The following is a 16,450-nucleotide window of genomic DNA, read 5'->3' as shown; positions in this document are numbered from 1 at the left end:
CAATATTACTGTATTTTTTAGCAAATAAATGCAGCATTGAGAGAATAAGATAATTATTTCCATAATGCATCCAGTTGCCACATAACTTCCTTAACTGTTCAAGCCACCACCATTTCCGAGTTTCCAACTTGTAATTACGAGCTTGACAAAGTTGTAACGCTTAGCCGGAAACTCATAATTATAGTAAATCCAACATAACATAGAAGTTTACATCCAGTTTTTTAGCTGTACCAAACAGTCCGTTAAGTTGCATGATATTGCAAACTGCTATTTGTTATCAAATTATTTTAATATATGATTTAAATTTTTATTTTGATATATGATCACTAGTTTGTATCGCAAATTCTTAGTTATTTACCTAAAGGCCTAGTGGCTAATAAATCAGAAGTCTTGCACATACACGGTGAATAGCTTACTTCCGTGTTGAAAAATAAGCTGGATAACGGAGCTTGAATTGCAAACTGAAAGGTGATGATGGTGGACCACCTCCTAAAATGACAGGGGTCCAAACTTGCATTTCTGGAAAACTCCCACCACAAATGTTGGCTCCACCCACAGCTGAAGCCACGCCCCAGCAGCTGCACTTTCACCCAGACTCTCACCTTCGATGCTTATTATTAAAGAAATGCTGCCTTAACAGTCATTCCAGTGTGTCGCTGTTCATTCTCACCACAGCTGGAATTTCTAACAATGGAAAGAGCAGAGCAGTTACTGAGCACCGTTGCATGCCTTTACTTGATTTACTCATTCTTCAGAGAAAAATGCACCATTTGTGGCTGAGCTGCACCTTTAAGATTGCCTTAGTCCTTTAGGTCAAGAGGATTGTTTGGCTTTACCTTTGAGAAACAAAATGTTCTTTAGTAAATATAAATATTTTGTTGCATTGATGAAAGGTTCACAATAGAACATAGATAATATAACAAATGTTTAAACTGAGACATTTTACACTTTTATCCACTAAATGAGCTCATTTCAAATTTGATGCCTACTACAGGTCTCAAAATAGTTGGGACGGGGGCATGTTTACCATGGTGTAGCATCTCCTCTTCTTTTCAAAACAGTTTGAAGACGTGTGTGCATCGAGGTTATGAGTTTCTGGAGTTTTGGTGTTTGAATGTGGTCCCATTCTTGCCTGATATAGGTTTCCAGCTGCTGAAGAGTTTGTGGTCGTCTTTGACGTACGTTTTGTTTAATGATGCGCCAAATGTTCTCTATAGGTGAAAGATCTGGAGAGATTTGCATCTCTTTCACAGATTGGAGAGCCTCTGCCCATCTTTATTTCTGAGAGACTATGCCTCTCTAAGACATCCCTTTTATAGCTAATCATGTTACAGACCTGATGTCAATTAACTTAATTAGTTGCTAGATATTCTCCCAACTGAATCTTTTCAAAATTCCTGGCTTTTTCAGCCCTTTGTTGGCCTCGTGCCAACTTTTTTGAGACCTGTAGCAGGCAAATAGAATGTTCTATTTTATCATTTTGCAAACATTATAAGAATTTTGCCTTTGAATGTTCTCTGAACAATATGAAACAAGTTTAGAAATGTTAGACAAGCATCCAAATAATGTTTACAAAAAATAACATTCTATAAACAATGCACAAATAATTTGTGTGTGTGCAAACATTTTGAGAAGATTATTAAACACCAAAAAACTTTGAATGAACATTGTAATAATGTGAAAGTAAGAACATTTGTTCAGAACTTTCAGAGAATCTAGTCAAAGTTCTAAGAATGTTATCACTGGGATACTATCAGATGCCATTTTAGGTTAATATAACTGACTAAAATAACAAATTTGACATGATGGAACATTGACTACATTTAAATGATATTTCCGCCATAATGCAAAAGCTGGCAAAAACTGTAAAAATGAACACTGGGGAGAACATCTGAGAAAGAATCTTCTGCTTTTCATTCTTGTTGCTGTTGAGATAATAAAGATATTTCTTTTCTGATTTCTTACATTCATAGATTTCTACCATAATCCTTATTTATGGTTCACAATGGTATTGAGAGGGAAAAATGTGCTGTTGCAGAAACAAAGCATTCCATAGTGTCAGTCATAGCCTGCGGAGTCTGAAACTGAAATCTCTGTCACCCACAGCACAGCTGAAGAAAATAGCTTCGGCTTCTGGACATGCAAACACTTGTATCATACTTGCACTTTGGTCACAGGTCACATACGCTCACACTCGGGTCAGAAACCAACTGGGACTTGGGGGTGAAATGGCACCAAAAGTGATAAAAATGCCCCAGATAATATATAAACTGTGCAAACATTCCTCTTTTCTTTTTTGTTGCCATACTGCTATTTTTCTGTTTGTGCTATTTTATAAAATGTACAGCTCTATCCGTAAAGTGGAAAAAGTATTCTCCTTATTATTAATAATTTATAAGACTATTTAGTGAACGTATGTTTCTGTTTTGATAGTCTTTTATCAAATAGTGTTTGATGCCATGCATTTTTTAAAATACTTTAACTTTTTTAAATTGATTAAAAGTGACAGTAAAGACATAATGTTGCAAAATATTCTATTTCAAATACATGTTTTTTTTTTTTACTTTTATTCATCAAAGAATGCTGAAGAAAATGCATTACAGTTTACACAAAAATATTATGCGGCTGTATTAAAAATGGATTAGATAATAGCAAATCAGCATTTCTGAAGGATCATGTGACTGAAAAGTTTTGTATCACAGGAATAAATTATATTTTAAAATATATTCAAATAGAACATTTTATAATATTACAGTTTTTACTATATTTTAATCAAATAAATGCTGCCTCGTTGAGCAAAAGAGACTTTAAATATCAACTCAAACAGTAGTATATACACCATAGTTTTGTGGAAACGGCTCAGTATTTCTTTCAGAACGCAGGGATGATCTCACTTTCTCACATTGAGGTCGTATTTTAGGCCAGTTCAACACCCCTGATGACCTGGACAGAGACGGGACAATGCTAAAGAAAAGACTAGAAGAGGTCAAGCCCTCTGATCACCATGACAACCACCGTAGCATCTAGTGGAATGTCTGAAGAAAGACTTGTAAAACTAACTCCACCCATATCCCCCTTTGTTTGCTTCGTCTCATATATCTTGAGTCTGTCTTGTTGAATAAAAGCTCAAACCAGCAGTAGTAGATCAGCAGAATAGTTCTGTGAGTATCTGTACATCCGCATATCTTTTCAAATTCACAATGACAGTTCACCATGAACGATTCGGGTCCAAAAAGGCCAAAAAGTAGAACAAAATCATAAAGGTAATCCATATTTAGACTTGTGCGCTATATTGCATGTCTTCTGAAGCCATACTACAGCTTTGTGTTTGAAGTTCAGCAGTTCAGTTTCATGAAAAACTGACAGACTTTTCCTTTGTGGATCAGTTTAAATGAAACTTTAATGAACTTAATATAATATTTAGGCTTAAATTTAAGATTTATGTATTTGAATTGCATATAAAATGTCCATCCATTTGGATTACACAGCTTCAACATGAACTAATAAACTTAATGTGATGCATATTTGTCAATCAAATCAAAGAGTTAAGATTTCTGCACTCCTGGTGTAGTTATACTATTTGCATCTTTGATTTGATTAAATTTGCATATTTTCAAAGTGCATTAATTCAAATAGTTTAGAATCAGTTAAAACAATTAAATATATTGAGTTAAAATGCTTAAAAGCAGTGGAATAAGCAATATTCAATTAATTAAAATGTATGAGATTGAAACAAATTGGATTAATTGATGGTAAATATATATATACCTGGCTATTGTGTATTCAAAATACATTCAATTTTTAGAAATTTTACCATTTCATTTATGTATGACTGAAAAGTATGCATCACATTAAGTTTATATTACTGTATGTTAAAACTGTGTAATCCAAATGGAAGGAAATTTGATGTGCAAATACATAAATCTTACATTTAGGCCTAAATATCTTTTGAGCATGATTTGTTTTTTTATGAAATAATTGGCAAAGGTACATGAGACACATCTATAGTGCTTACTGCTGTATGCTTTTAGATTCACTCTCTCTGCAATCTTGAGGGGAGACATGCAGAACTAGTAAAGAGTTTGGTGGGTCCTCCCCTAAACAGTGGGAGGGAAATGGGCTGTGACAGGACGCCGTCTACTTCTGTTGAATCAGGCAGAAGTGCAGTTCACTTCAGAGTCTGCTTCACTCACTCACACGTCACCTGAGGAAAGCTGAGCTGCACACCTGCACTGCTCGCTTGTGGAAAGAGGCTTTGCTGCCAGAGGTGAGTCACTTTTCAACATCTAATAAAAATATGAGCCTTTCTTTTACTGCTGTCTTTGAGCTTTGCATTTTTAGTCGGGTAATAAAGTCTCTATGGAAGGTAATATAATACCATAATGTACAGTACATGCCAAGCAGGTTTGTATAAAAATAATATCAGTGTGAGTTAAAGGTTTTATGTGCCCTTGGAAATTGTTCATGTTTGAGGAAAAAATGCATTAATTCACAAAGAAAATACGAAAATGTGTTTTGCATATAAATAAAATGAGAATAAATGATCTTTTTGTGCATGTGACATTTTCATGTCATTTAAGCATGCTTTCTTTTTACATTTGCATTATTATAAATGTTTTGTAATGTATTAAACTAAAGGAAATAATGCTTTAATTTTCTGCACTTTTGTTTTTAAATTGTGCATTTTTTCCATATTTTTTCACACTAATTACTTTTTTTCTTATTGACATTTTATATATACAGCCTTGAACTAAGCTAAATTCTCTTCATGCAAAATATAAATGTCTAATTTTTGTCCTTTGATTTTGGCATGAAATATGATCTTGCAGAGAAAGAAAATGTATTTTGCCTAAAGAAAATGAGAAAAAAAGTGACTATTTTTATGACATTTAAACATTGCTGCAATTTGTTAACATTTTGTATTATAAATGGTTTTGTAATGTAATAAAATAAAGAAAATAACAATCAATGGCCTTAAAATAAGATTAATTCCCCTCATGAAAAATGTTATTTTCCTCTTTTGTTTTTTGGGGTAAATTGTGATCTGGACATGTTCTTTTCCAGTTTCAAATATATAATGATTTTGCAGGAGTGGCAGTCATGGCTCATACGTTGAGCTGGTCTGTGTTGTGTTTTGTTTTGCTGAGCGTTTGGGCTCAGGATTTCTATGAGCAAAAAACTGGACCAACAAGAGTTAAGACTAGAGGACAGACGGCAGCCGCTCTGCAGAAACATGAGGGTCAAGGTGAGGCGTCTCTTTGTTGTGTGACAGTATGCATGCATTGATTTAATTTGTAGTTAGTAAGCAAGTCTGTTGTAGATATTGTAGATATTTTAATGATCCAATCAATTGTCAACGGATAAAATCAAGTCCTGTCCTACATGTTTTCTTATTGAATATCCTGTTTCACTCAAATTTGTCAATGGGTTGCAAATGCATTTGATGTTGACTTTAAACCATGAATGCGGTTGTTCTTGACACCTAATAAGGATATTTGTTTCTCTTCTTTACTATGTATGAGCTATAAACTCATGGGTCACCATCAGTGCATCTCATGCTGTCTAAGAAACATAAAGCTAGTTTTATGCCTTAAACATGCAATGTCATGTCAGGACATACTAGCAGCATATTTAAAGGGCGTCTAGGAGGAGGATGTGTCTGGATGTAGTGATTTTGGTGCCCTGACGCGTTCAGTTCTCCTAACATGAACATGATTTATTCATATCTGTATAAGACCCGGTAGGCCATGTCTTGTCACTGGTGACATGAAGACTGATGAGCTGCTGTGTTGAAAGTAAGATCAGATGACAGATTGCATTGCTTCGTGAGTCCAAAAAGGATCATTAGGAGACTTAGTGGATTAGTGTTCTTTTTTTTTTTTTTTTAAGAAAACATTGACATTTTCTGAAATATTCTAGAATAATGTAACTTTTTCAGAAAAAAAGACAAATATCTAGATAAAGGACAGGTCTGAGCACTATTCAGAAATTATTTAGAAGTGAATTTGCATTTTAAATTCCCAAATGAATTGAAGATGTAAGGATGCAGAACTGGAATTCTGGAATTTGAATTGAATGAAGCATGAAAAATGGAATGACATGCAAAGAAATGCATATTGCTGCATTCAGTCTACTTTTTGTTCGTTTTTAAATAAATAACTTATTTTATAGATCAATTCATTATGAACAATTATATAATTTATTTATTTTACAAAATGTTATCATTCAATCAATTTACTCAATATATCTAATATGTAAATATATGTATATGTATATATGTTATACATATATTTCCTCATTTGTAAGTCGCTTTGGATAAAAGCGTCTGCTAAATGACTAAATAAATAAATAAATAAATATATTTATGTACATATGTATATGTATACAATGTAATTTACTTAAAATATTGTAAAATATTATGTATCTAATTATTTAATTTACTCAGTATATATAATATATTTAATTTATTTAATATTTTATCAAATATTTATTCTTTTCTTAATATGCATAATGACTGTTATTTTACGTACAACATATTAGATATTATTTCTGGTAACACAAACACACACATTATTTTATTATTGACTAATATATATATATATTAAATATAATAAACTGACTTTCACTTTACAAAACACTTAATTTCTCACAATGGTCTAATTTACTCAATATATTATGAAATATTACATATCTATTTATTTAATTTACTCAATATATGTAACATCTCTAATTTACATAATATTTTATAAAATATTATATATTTATTATATCAATTTTGATTGTGTTATATATAAATTTTTTATATTTATTTTTTATAAATCTGAAAACTAAGTTTTGGCCATTTTGTGGTGTTGATAGCTGTTACTTAATGACGATATTAAACTTAGTACAGCGAAATATGCTGAATCATATTCTACATAACAGGGAACAAATTAATAATTAGTCAAAATGAATCATATTTATGTTTTATTTTTTACACATTTATGTTTTGTCACAAAACATATGGTGGACTAATGAATTTCCTTTGTTGTTTGACTGTGGTGATGTTGTTCGAATTGCAACTCAGTAAACTCCTGCCTATTCAAGTCATTCTGAATTTACCCAACTGTATAATAGTTGAATCTTTCTTTAGCACTGCTCTTTCCCTTTTTTTCCCATGCTGTGGCATCAGCTATCTTGGATGAGGACTGCAGTCTGGAGTTGGCCTTCCTGCTGGACAGCTCTGAGACGGCCAAGGACAACCACCAGCAGGAGAAAAAGTTCACTATGGACATTATAGAGGGCCTTCAGAGCATCCGCTTGGACACAGGCCGCAAACTCAGCTGGAGAGCGGCCCTGCTTCAGTACAGCAGCCACGTCATTATCGAGCAGACCCTCAAACAGTGGAAAGGCTCGGAGAACTTCAAGAGCAGCATCGCTCCGATGGCCTACATCGGCCACGGCACTTACACCACCTACGCCATCACCAACATGACCAAGATATTTTTGGAAGAATCGAGCCCAGAAAGCATCAAGATCGCCCTGCTCCTCACAGACGGGACTTTTCATCCCAGAAACCCTGATATCTTCTCTGCTATGGCTGACGCAAAGAACCAGGGCGTGAAGGTCTTCACGATTGGCATCACCCGTAGCGCCAATGAACCTGCCAACACAGCAAACCTGAGACTGCTGTCCAGTACGCCAGCCACCAAATTCCTCTATAATCTACAGGACACGAACATCATGGAAAAAGTCATAATTCAGATTGTAAGTATGGTTTTGCCAATCAATCATTGTGCTCTCACACTAGGCAGGCCCACACAAAATTCTCCACAAATTTCTTAGAACTGCTCAAATTCCAGCAACTTATATTTGTGTTCATTATTTTGGCTTCGGCTACCAATAAGGGTATATTCAGCTTCATTTATTACTGTTCACCATGTTTAAAGCCATTTCACAGATTTGTTTGGTAATATTTAATTTTAAGGTCTCCTTGTTCCACAAGTTACATTGTACTTACTTACGTACTAAATTATGCATAATTACGCAAGTAACCCTAAGCCAAACCCTAACACTAACCATATAGTAAGTGAATGTACACTGTAACAAGGACACAAGGACCATTTTTCCCCTAAACTGAGTTCAGGAAATGCAAAAAGTCTCCTGATTCTGTCTGGGCTTGTTCAAGAGTGAAAGCGTTATAAGAGTTACAAGCTACAAACACTTCTCCAGCAGAGAAGCAGCCATCTCTGTGTACATGTTTGGGTATCTATACATATTTCCAGATTTCATTCCGTTTCAGTTCACAAGCTTCCATTTTAGTTCCAGGATTTAACTTGATTTGTGCATATTTTAGTTTTATTATCCATTGGTAGATTACAAAATTACTGAAGATCATACGTTTTCACACAGCCAATTAATAATATAAGCTGGACGATCCATTAGACTAATTCAAACGGTAGCTAACTGCTGAATCTTTGTGATCTAATCTTTTCTTTTGCTCTGGATATTAATAGTTTTTGCACTGTATGTTTTTGATTCTCTAAAAAGAATTGGTTCAAAAGAGTCATCTGGAATTCCAAACAAGGTTCTAGTTCAAGGTTGTGGTCAGTTCAATCCAAATGAACACTCATGACTCAGTTCTTAAAATTCTAAAAGTGACATTTATATATTCTCTCTTTTTTATATTCTTTTACATTATTATTATTATTATTATTGGGTCTATTCAGATGATCCCTCAGACTGATTCAAACGTCTGAATCTTTTTGAATGATTCATTTAAAGAACTGAGTAAACTCATAAGAGTTATTTGGGGTGTTTCTCAAACGGAAGGCTGCATCCTACAAAGGCTGCATTTCTCGTCATCAAACGTCACTGAAGGCCATCTCAATCGGAAGGATCCTTGGAAGACAGCCTTCGTTTCGCGTCTTTCATTTAGCTAAATTTGAAGGATGCATGGGATGTATCCTCCGCGACCGTAAATCACAAAAAACAAAACGAGTCAGTACTGAGCTTGTCTGAATTTATTATGAAATATAAGACAAAAATAATGTTTTCGGACATGAAAGGATAGATGTTATCTTTTGTTTTGCTGTAAATTACTTACTAAACGCTAAACTGCCAATAATTTAAGCCACAGGGAGATTGTAGAAGGCTGTGATTCATTGTATTGCATTAATAGAAAGCCAAATAATATAAAGATTTGTAATACAAAGTATTTTTCCAAAATTAAGTTTTATTAGTGTTTTTGTGTCGTGACGGTGAACATATGTGACGTAGCCAAGCACACTTACTAGACGGTCTCATTCTAGCGTTTATATGCAGAGGAGGAGTCTAACCTACAAGACTCTGAAGGACTGAACTAGGAAGGATGCAGCCTTCCGTTTGAGAAACACCCTTGTTGTGCTGTTTGATTCACTAAGAATCAAATTACCGATTCAAAAGAGTTATTCTTATGCTGTGTATTAAACGCTGACAGAGTAAACAGTTAATGTTGGGATTTCGTTCCCAATGTTTGGAGATCGTTCAAAATGAATAATTGGAAAATCGGTTTGCTGGTCTTAGTTGTCTGGTTTTTAGGGTTGGATTTGCTAGTTGATCAGGCTGGGAGACCTTCTAAACCAGTTTAAAGCAGATAAGACCAGCTAACCACATTTGACACTGTATTTGGACACACAGAAGATAATATAATTATGTGCTGTTTTTCTAGAGTTTTGGGACCCCGAGACCTAATGATTAGCCTTTCTACACTTCATTTACTATAATTAAAGTAAACACATCCTGTGGCTTTTTTGACATGCATCTGGGTTTATATATTCCATAAATCCTTGTTGTTATACTGATATGTTAAAGCACGTTTCATATTTCTCATTTGTGCAGAAACACTTTGATATAATTCCAATGTAAAGCAAGACTAGGCATGTTAAATGATACTGTTTCCTTTAAATCACATTTGTTGCTCTGGGAGATTTGTATAATGTATGGCCTGATATTAACTGTTCATACTGTTTACCCAAACTGCACGAACGAAAGGCTTGCCAACAAGCAGCAATTATAATATATCAGCTAAAAGTTTCTTCTTGTTACTCTCTACACAGGCTCAGCTGGCAAACGATGGGGTAAGTAAATAATATTAAAAGTCTTTTATGATATTATGCATTACTGCAGCATTGAGGAATAGCTAATTATTCTCCCATACGCTGCATTGTGCAGAATAAGAAAGTCTGATTCATTCTAGTGAACCAGTTCACTCCGATTAGCAATTTAAATAAACTGATTTGAAAGATGACTCACTGATGGGAGTCTCCACACGGAATTATTATGTATCTAGTTATATATATATATATATATACACACACACCCACACACACACACACACAAAAAGTGCCAGAAAGTAGTTTTTACACATCTCTGCCTTATTGAAACACAAAACAAATAAGACTTTTTCCATTTATTTACACTCTTTTCTCTATATTTAGTGTCCTCTGTCCCAGAAGTGTGCTTGCGAGAAGGGTGAGAAAGGTCCCAGCGGACCGGCGGTAAGTATTTTCGCTTTAAACTTCCTCCAACATGGGAAGATGTTTCCATGCGAGCCCACAGGAGAATTTTTCTCCTTTTTTCTATTCCTAAGAGGTATGGATTCCTTTGAGGAACGTCAACAGTGGGAAGAGACAGGCATGATTCTGACATTTTGGATAACTGCTTCGCTTTGTAAAAGTCTGGATAATTATCATTGTCAGGACCCCTCAGCACCACCTTGGGCAAAACACAAAATAAGATTCCTCAAAAGAAGTCTCCTTCATGTTCAGACTGTTGAAAGTGAAGAGAATGTAATTGCATGTTTTGGCTGAAAACCTTGACTTTCAAACATCTATGGGTCCAAAATTAATGTTTTGCCACACCTGCCAATAATGGGTTAATAGCCTTAGTAATATATATATTTTTGCAGTTATTTAGCATTTTTTTCCTTGCTTTTTTGACCACCATTACCACTTTAAATTAAGTTTGATAACATAGATGCACTGAACATATTCAGATTGACTTGAAATTAAATTATATGAAACTGATTACTCTTTTAACATGGTTTATAATGCTAACCTGTAGTGTAAAAAAAAAAAAGTATAGAGGGCCGGATCATGTTAGAGTCAGTTATTCAATGACAGACACCTAACCATCATTATCCAGGTGCTTTCACCTCTCTGGGATTCCACACATTCTCATAAATAACAGGCCTCAGTAATTGTTCTCATTAGTTTAACCTCCTCTGGTCAGCACTTTTAGCACTGACCAGGTGCCAAGTGAAGTCGTATAATAAACTCAAACTCCAGACTGTCCTTGTTCATTCATATTGCAAAAAAAAGAGTTATATGGGATATTTCATCCAAAAATGAAAATTTTGTCATAATTATTTTACCCTTATGTCATTGCGAACCTGTATGAGTTTCTTTCTTCTGGACATAGGAACATAGCTTGAAGAATGTTGATAACCAAATAGTTTAAGCAAACAGTCCCATTGACTTCCATATTTTTTGTCCACACAATGGAAGTCAATGAGACCTGAAACCGTTTGATTACAAACATTCTCCAGTATCTTCTATTGAAGAAAGAAATGCATACAGGTTGGACTATCCCTTTAAGTGCATGCTCTGAATTTTGATTGGTTAGTTTTATGGGTCTAATAAACCCATCGGACATACGAGGTCATTCATTTTTCTATTGAGCAAATATTTTGGGTGGAGTTGACACTGCTTCTCACTTTCTCCTATTTCCTCCGCAGGGAAAGAAGGGTCGCCCAGGTGAGGACGGAACCCCTGGGGCTAAAGGTCAAAAGGTCAGTATTTTATTTTTATTACTGCTGTCTATCTGTCATTCTCTGTGCCGTGTGCTTGCTTCTGTAGATGCACATGAGAAATGTGATGAGGAAGCTGATGGTTATACTGTTATGTTTTTGTCGCTTCATATTTTTACTTTAGATTTCATAAACACTTTTTCATAATGAACAGTACAGGAATCAAGACTGACAAACCGTATTTTATGAAAAATACTTGTTTTGTGTTCTTGTTAGGGTGATTCTGGTTTGAGTGGACTTCCTGGTCGTGAGGGTACAGAGGTGAGGGTCACAAAATCACTGATATTGTGCTACATGACTGAACGATTGAAAAATATTTGAGTAAAATGAAGTATGTACCAAAGAAAAAAAAAGGTTTTCTAAACCTAAAAATGTCAGGTGGTGTAATCATCAACAAAATATTAATCAGATATTGTACACAATAATAATTTTCAAAGAATTTGGTTTAAAAACGGTTAAATTATTGTGAAAAATATATATTTTTTCTATTTTACGTTTATTTACACACACACACACATACATATATTATTATTATTTAGTCATTTAGCAGACGCTTTTATCCAAAGCAACTTACAAATGACAACAGAAGCAATCAATTATAGTATTAAAACAACTAAAATAGATCCAAAACTAAAAGCTAAAACTTTATAAATACTACCTATACACATTTTAAAAATAAAGAAATTAAATAAAAATGACAAATGCATACAACAAAATTTCAAAACTTAACATTTAAATGAAAAAAATAAAAATAAATAAAGCTAAAAACAATTCAAACTATTAAAGAACAAAAGGTATGAGTATAATAATGATTCTAACATAACACTAAGCCAAACACCAAAAAAAAAAAACTATATATATGTATAAGTACAACCACACACAACTATACCACAAAAACTATATACATATATATATATATATATATATATATAGAATTTATAAATGTGTATTTAATTTCCATTTAGTTTGTTGAAGTATTAAAATAATTCAAATTAAATAAAACTAAAACTTAATAAAAGAAATAAATTCAGACATTATTTAACTAAAATTAAAATAGATAACAAATACAAATCACGACAGTATAGTTTATCAGTAATCCTAAGAAATAACACTGAGCCAAACACACATGCTAAAAACAACAACTTAATTACATTTCCGGAATTCGGGTTGTAGATTAGTGTCACATCATTGCCCAATATGCAAGAATGAATGAATTAATTAATTAATTAATTAATTGATGCATACTATGAATAACATCTTCCTGTTTTGCTCCCAGGGGAAACCAGGCTACAAAGGACATAAGGTACTAAATCCCTGCACCTATTCATAATATATTTATGTGGAAGCATATGAGATTGTCACGACTATGATTTTTTTCTGACCGTCTACAGGGTGAAAGAGGAGAATGTGGCACTCCAGGGATCAAAGGAGACAGAGTGCGTAACCCTTCAGAAGTTTCTGCACACTTCTCCAATATGATGTGAACACAATAATAGTGTATATTTTTCAAATGCTAAATTTGTTTATATTGCACCATCTGATAGGGTCCTGAAGGTCCAGTCGGTACTCAAGGGTCCAGAGGTCTGCAGGTGGGTCTGATACATTTATTTCATATTTATTTTTAAATAAATCTGTCTTTATATTTAAACATATGCATATGTATATCGAAAATGTTTAATCACGTTGTTTACCGTTTACAGTTGTCTTCTTTTAAAGCCATACTGTGGTTTAAAGACTTTAACTTTTAAAGTGTTGTAACAAAAATTGTTTTGATAGTTGTAAATTATTTGTGAAATGTAGTAGCGATTTCTGAGTGTGAATTGTTTAAAGTAAATCCTACACCAGATTCTTTTCAGTGTGCAATTGATTGACAATTGAATAGGTGGCCGTTCATTTTTGAATATGCAAATGAGGTTTGAGTGAGTTGTTTACACCTGTATTTAGATCACCTGAGACAGATGTTTGTACCATTCATGTATTTCAAACTAAAAACTTTCCATTCATTATTTCAAACTAAATCTGAGAGCTTATTTTTAAGAATGCTTGTTTCCAACACTTCCAAAACTAAAAATTAAAACATAATTGCGACATTTTATATCACAATGAGAACTTTTTTCTAGTCATTCTGAGTTTCTCTCACAATTCAGACTTTTGTCTTGCAATTCTGAGAAAAAAAAAAAAAAACAGAATTGCCAGATGTAAACTCAGAATTGTGATATATAAACTCAAAAATGTGTGATATAAATGAATTTGGAGTTTATATCTCACAATTCTGACTTTTTTCCCCTCTGAATTTGTTAGAGAAAAAAAAAGTTAGAATTGTGAGATAAAAGGTTGCTGTTACTAATTACCTAATTTTTAATCCCGTGGTGGAAACTGGCTTCAATATATTCCAAAGGAGGTAAATGTTAAAGGTGCCATAGAATGCATTGATACAATATTTTAAATTGTTCTCTGATATCTACATAGAAGGTATGTGGCTTAGATAAGGGGAAAAATTCTCCAGAAATAGTTTTACATGTCCATTTAACCCTAAATTTCTCCCCAGAATGAAACGGTCTGTTATTGGCTTATTTGGAAGGGTCATGAATAATAATGTTGAGCTCTGCTCTGATTGGCGGCTCATTTCAGTAGCTCACAGGAAGGAAACACAGGGAAAATATATTTTTCAATACTTTCTTGCGCAGTTATATCGTTGGGTAATTATACTGTAAATAAAATGCAGCCATCAGGGATCCGTTATTAATATGCTGGGCATTGAAAGTGCTTTAGAATGCACGATCGCGTTTTACTTTCAGTTTCGAGATCGAATGCACTCTGTTTATACTATGGAGCGGCAGTACTTAACACACATTTTACAAGATCAGATGCTTGTCAGTGGTTCTCAGGATCTGTAAATCATTTGCCATCATCCGCAGGCATCTCTCCTTACCCTGTTTATGTGATAAGTGAAATCTACAGCCAGCAAGGAGCTAACCATGTCCCTTCAGTGCAGTGGTCGGCAACAGTATGGGAGCGGAGTGGACCGAGGAGCAGATTGGGAGTGTCGTGGTTTTCACTCACTCCAAGAGCGCTCCATCAGGAGTACAATTCATGCCAACGACCCGTAATATAACTGCATATTTAGCAAGAATTCACATGTTAATATTTAGCTAGCTTGATAGAGAAGGATCACTCAAATCAGAAAGAATGTGACTATATGATGACGCAATGGACATGAGAGGGAAGTTCCTTCTAGTCTAGATACTGAATATTTTGAGCTGAAAGCATGATTTAAACAAGTACTACAACACTTGTTCACATGCAATCGCTCTCTCAATATTCAAACAAATGTAATCTTACAGTGCTACTTCATCTGTATCCGATTTCGAATGAGCAGAAATCTGTAAGAAATGCATCGATCGAATGACGAAAAGGTAGTTATTTTCATCACAAACAAAATTTGCACCGCAAAAAGCAGCTATTATAATGCTGACTACCATGTTATTAGTCCTGCACAGCCTGGAACATTACATTTATTTCCATGATCTGCCATTTTCACTGTTGTCCTCGCTCGTATTTCTTCACAATACCTGCAGAACTGTTCTGATTCGCCTATTTTTCAGTGGTCTTTTTTATTCATGAGATTTACATAAGGAGGAAACAATGGTGCCTGAGGCTCGCTGTATGTCATTTCCATGCACAGAACTCTTATTATTCAACTATGCCAAGATAAAGACAGTTTTCCATTCTATGGCACCTTTAAAACACGTTCAATTTCCCCCAACATATGATTAACCATACATTTTACTGTATTGTAAAGCAGCATAATGCTTTGGTGTCTACAGATAATGTCCTAGAGACTCAAATGTTCATGCTAGACACTGTAACATACCCTTTCATGTTTCCCCTGCAGGGTTTATCAGGACCACAGGGTGACATCGGACCAGAAGGCCCACAGGGAAAGAAGGTCTGTGGCTTATAATCACAAACCATTATCCTAAAAATTTCAGCTCATTATGTTTAACACGCACACCTGGAAAAGTTTCACTGTCTCCAATGACTCCAGAAGCCATTGCTTATTCAGCATGCTATTATGCATGAGAAAACCCATGCACTGGAAGCTTGTTTGTTTGCTATATCCATTAGATAAAATCCATTAGAACATTCTGGCCAAAATGAATGAGAAATATTGATGCATTCATATTTCTTTAGAAGGAATTATCATTTATGTCATTTCTGACTAAATGATGCACTCTGAAGGTAACAGGAGGTGCAGAATACAGACAGACTTTTAGATTTCACTCCATTATGTTTCTAGACCTTGACAAGGACAGTATGATATATTTATGTAAATATTTTATGCATCCATTTACAATGCATTTGAGATTTTCTTACTTGTTTTAGTCATACTTTTAAAGGAATAGTTCATCCAGCAATTAATTTCTTTCATTATTTACTCCTCATGTTGTTTTAAACTCGTATGCTATTATTATAATTTTTCTGTGGAATACAAAGCAAGTAAAAACAAATATTTAAAAGTTAATAACATGCTTTTTTTTTATATTGACTTTGGCTATGAACTATTATTATATTGAAAATAGATGCAATTCTTTGAAATTTCTCTTTTGTCAATGATTCCAA

At 34.0% G+C, this 16,450-nt stretch overlaps 1 protein-coding gene across 1 annotated transcript in view; it reads left to right on the top strand.

Annotated features, from left to right (window-relative positions):
• Positions 1 to 4,170: 4,170 nt before the first annotated feature.
• Positions 4,171 to 16,450, top strand: part of LOC306876671 (uncharacterized protein) — a 30,814-nt gene continuing 18,534 nt past the window's right edge. The window contains exons 1-11 of the mRNA XM_079428014.1: positions 4,171 to 4,267; positions 5,090 to 5,245; positions 7,172 to 7,746; positions 10,077 to 10,097; positions 10,458 to 10,517; positions 11,756 to 11,809; positions 12,044 to 12,088; positions 13,104 to 13,130; positions 13,219 to 13,263; positions 13,372 to 13,416; positions 15,723 to 15,776. Of these exons, the coding sequence (XP_079284140.1) occupies positions 5,101 to 5,245; positions 7,172 to 7,746; positions 10,077 to 10,097; positions 10,458 to 10,517; positions 11,756 to 11,809; positions 12,044 to 12,088; positions 13,104 to 13,130; positions 13,219 to 13,263; positions 13,372 to 13,416; positions 15,723 to 15,776 (1,071 nt within the window). The 5' untranslated portion in view covers positions 4,171 to 4,267; positions 5,090 to 5,100. The remainder of the gene's footprint in view (positions 4,268 to 5,089; positions 5,246 to 7,171; positions 7,747 to 10,076; positions 10,098 to 10,457; positions 10,518 to 11,755; positions 11,810 to 12,043; positions 12,089 to 13,103; positions 13,131 to 13,218; positions 13,264 to 13,371; positions 13,417 to 15,722; positions 15,777 to 16,450) is intronic.

The sequence above is a fragment of the Barbus barbus genome, assembly GCF_936440315.1.
Source record: "Barbus barbus genome assembly, chromosome: 11".
Taxonomy (NCBI): Eukaryota; Metazoa; Chordata; class Actinopteri; order Cypriniformes; family Cyprinidae; genus Barbus; species Barbus barbus.
The sequence above is the reverse complement of the archived record's forward strand: the minus strand, read 5'-3'. Positions and strand labels throughout refer to the sequence as shown.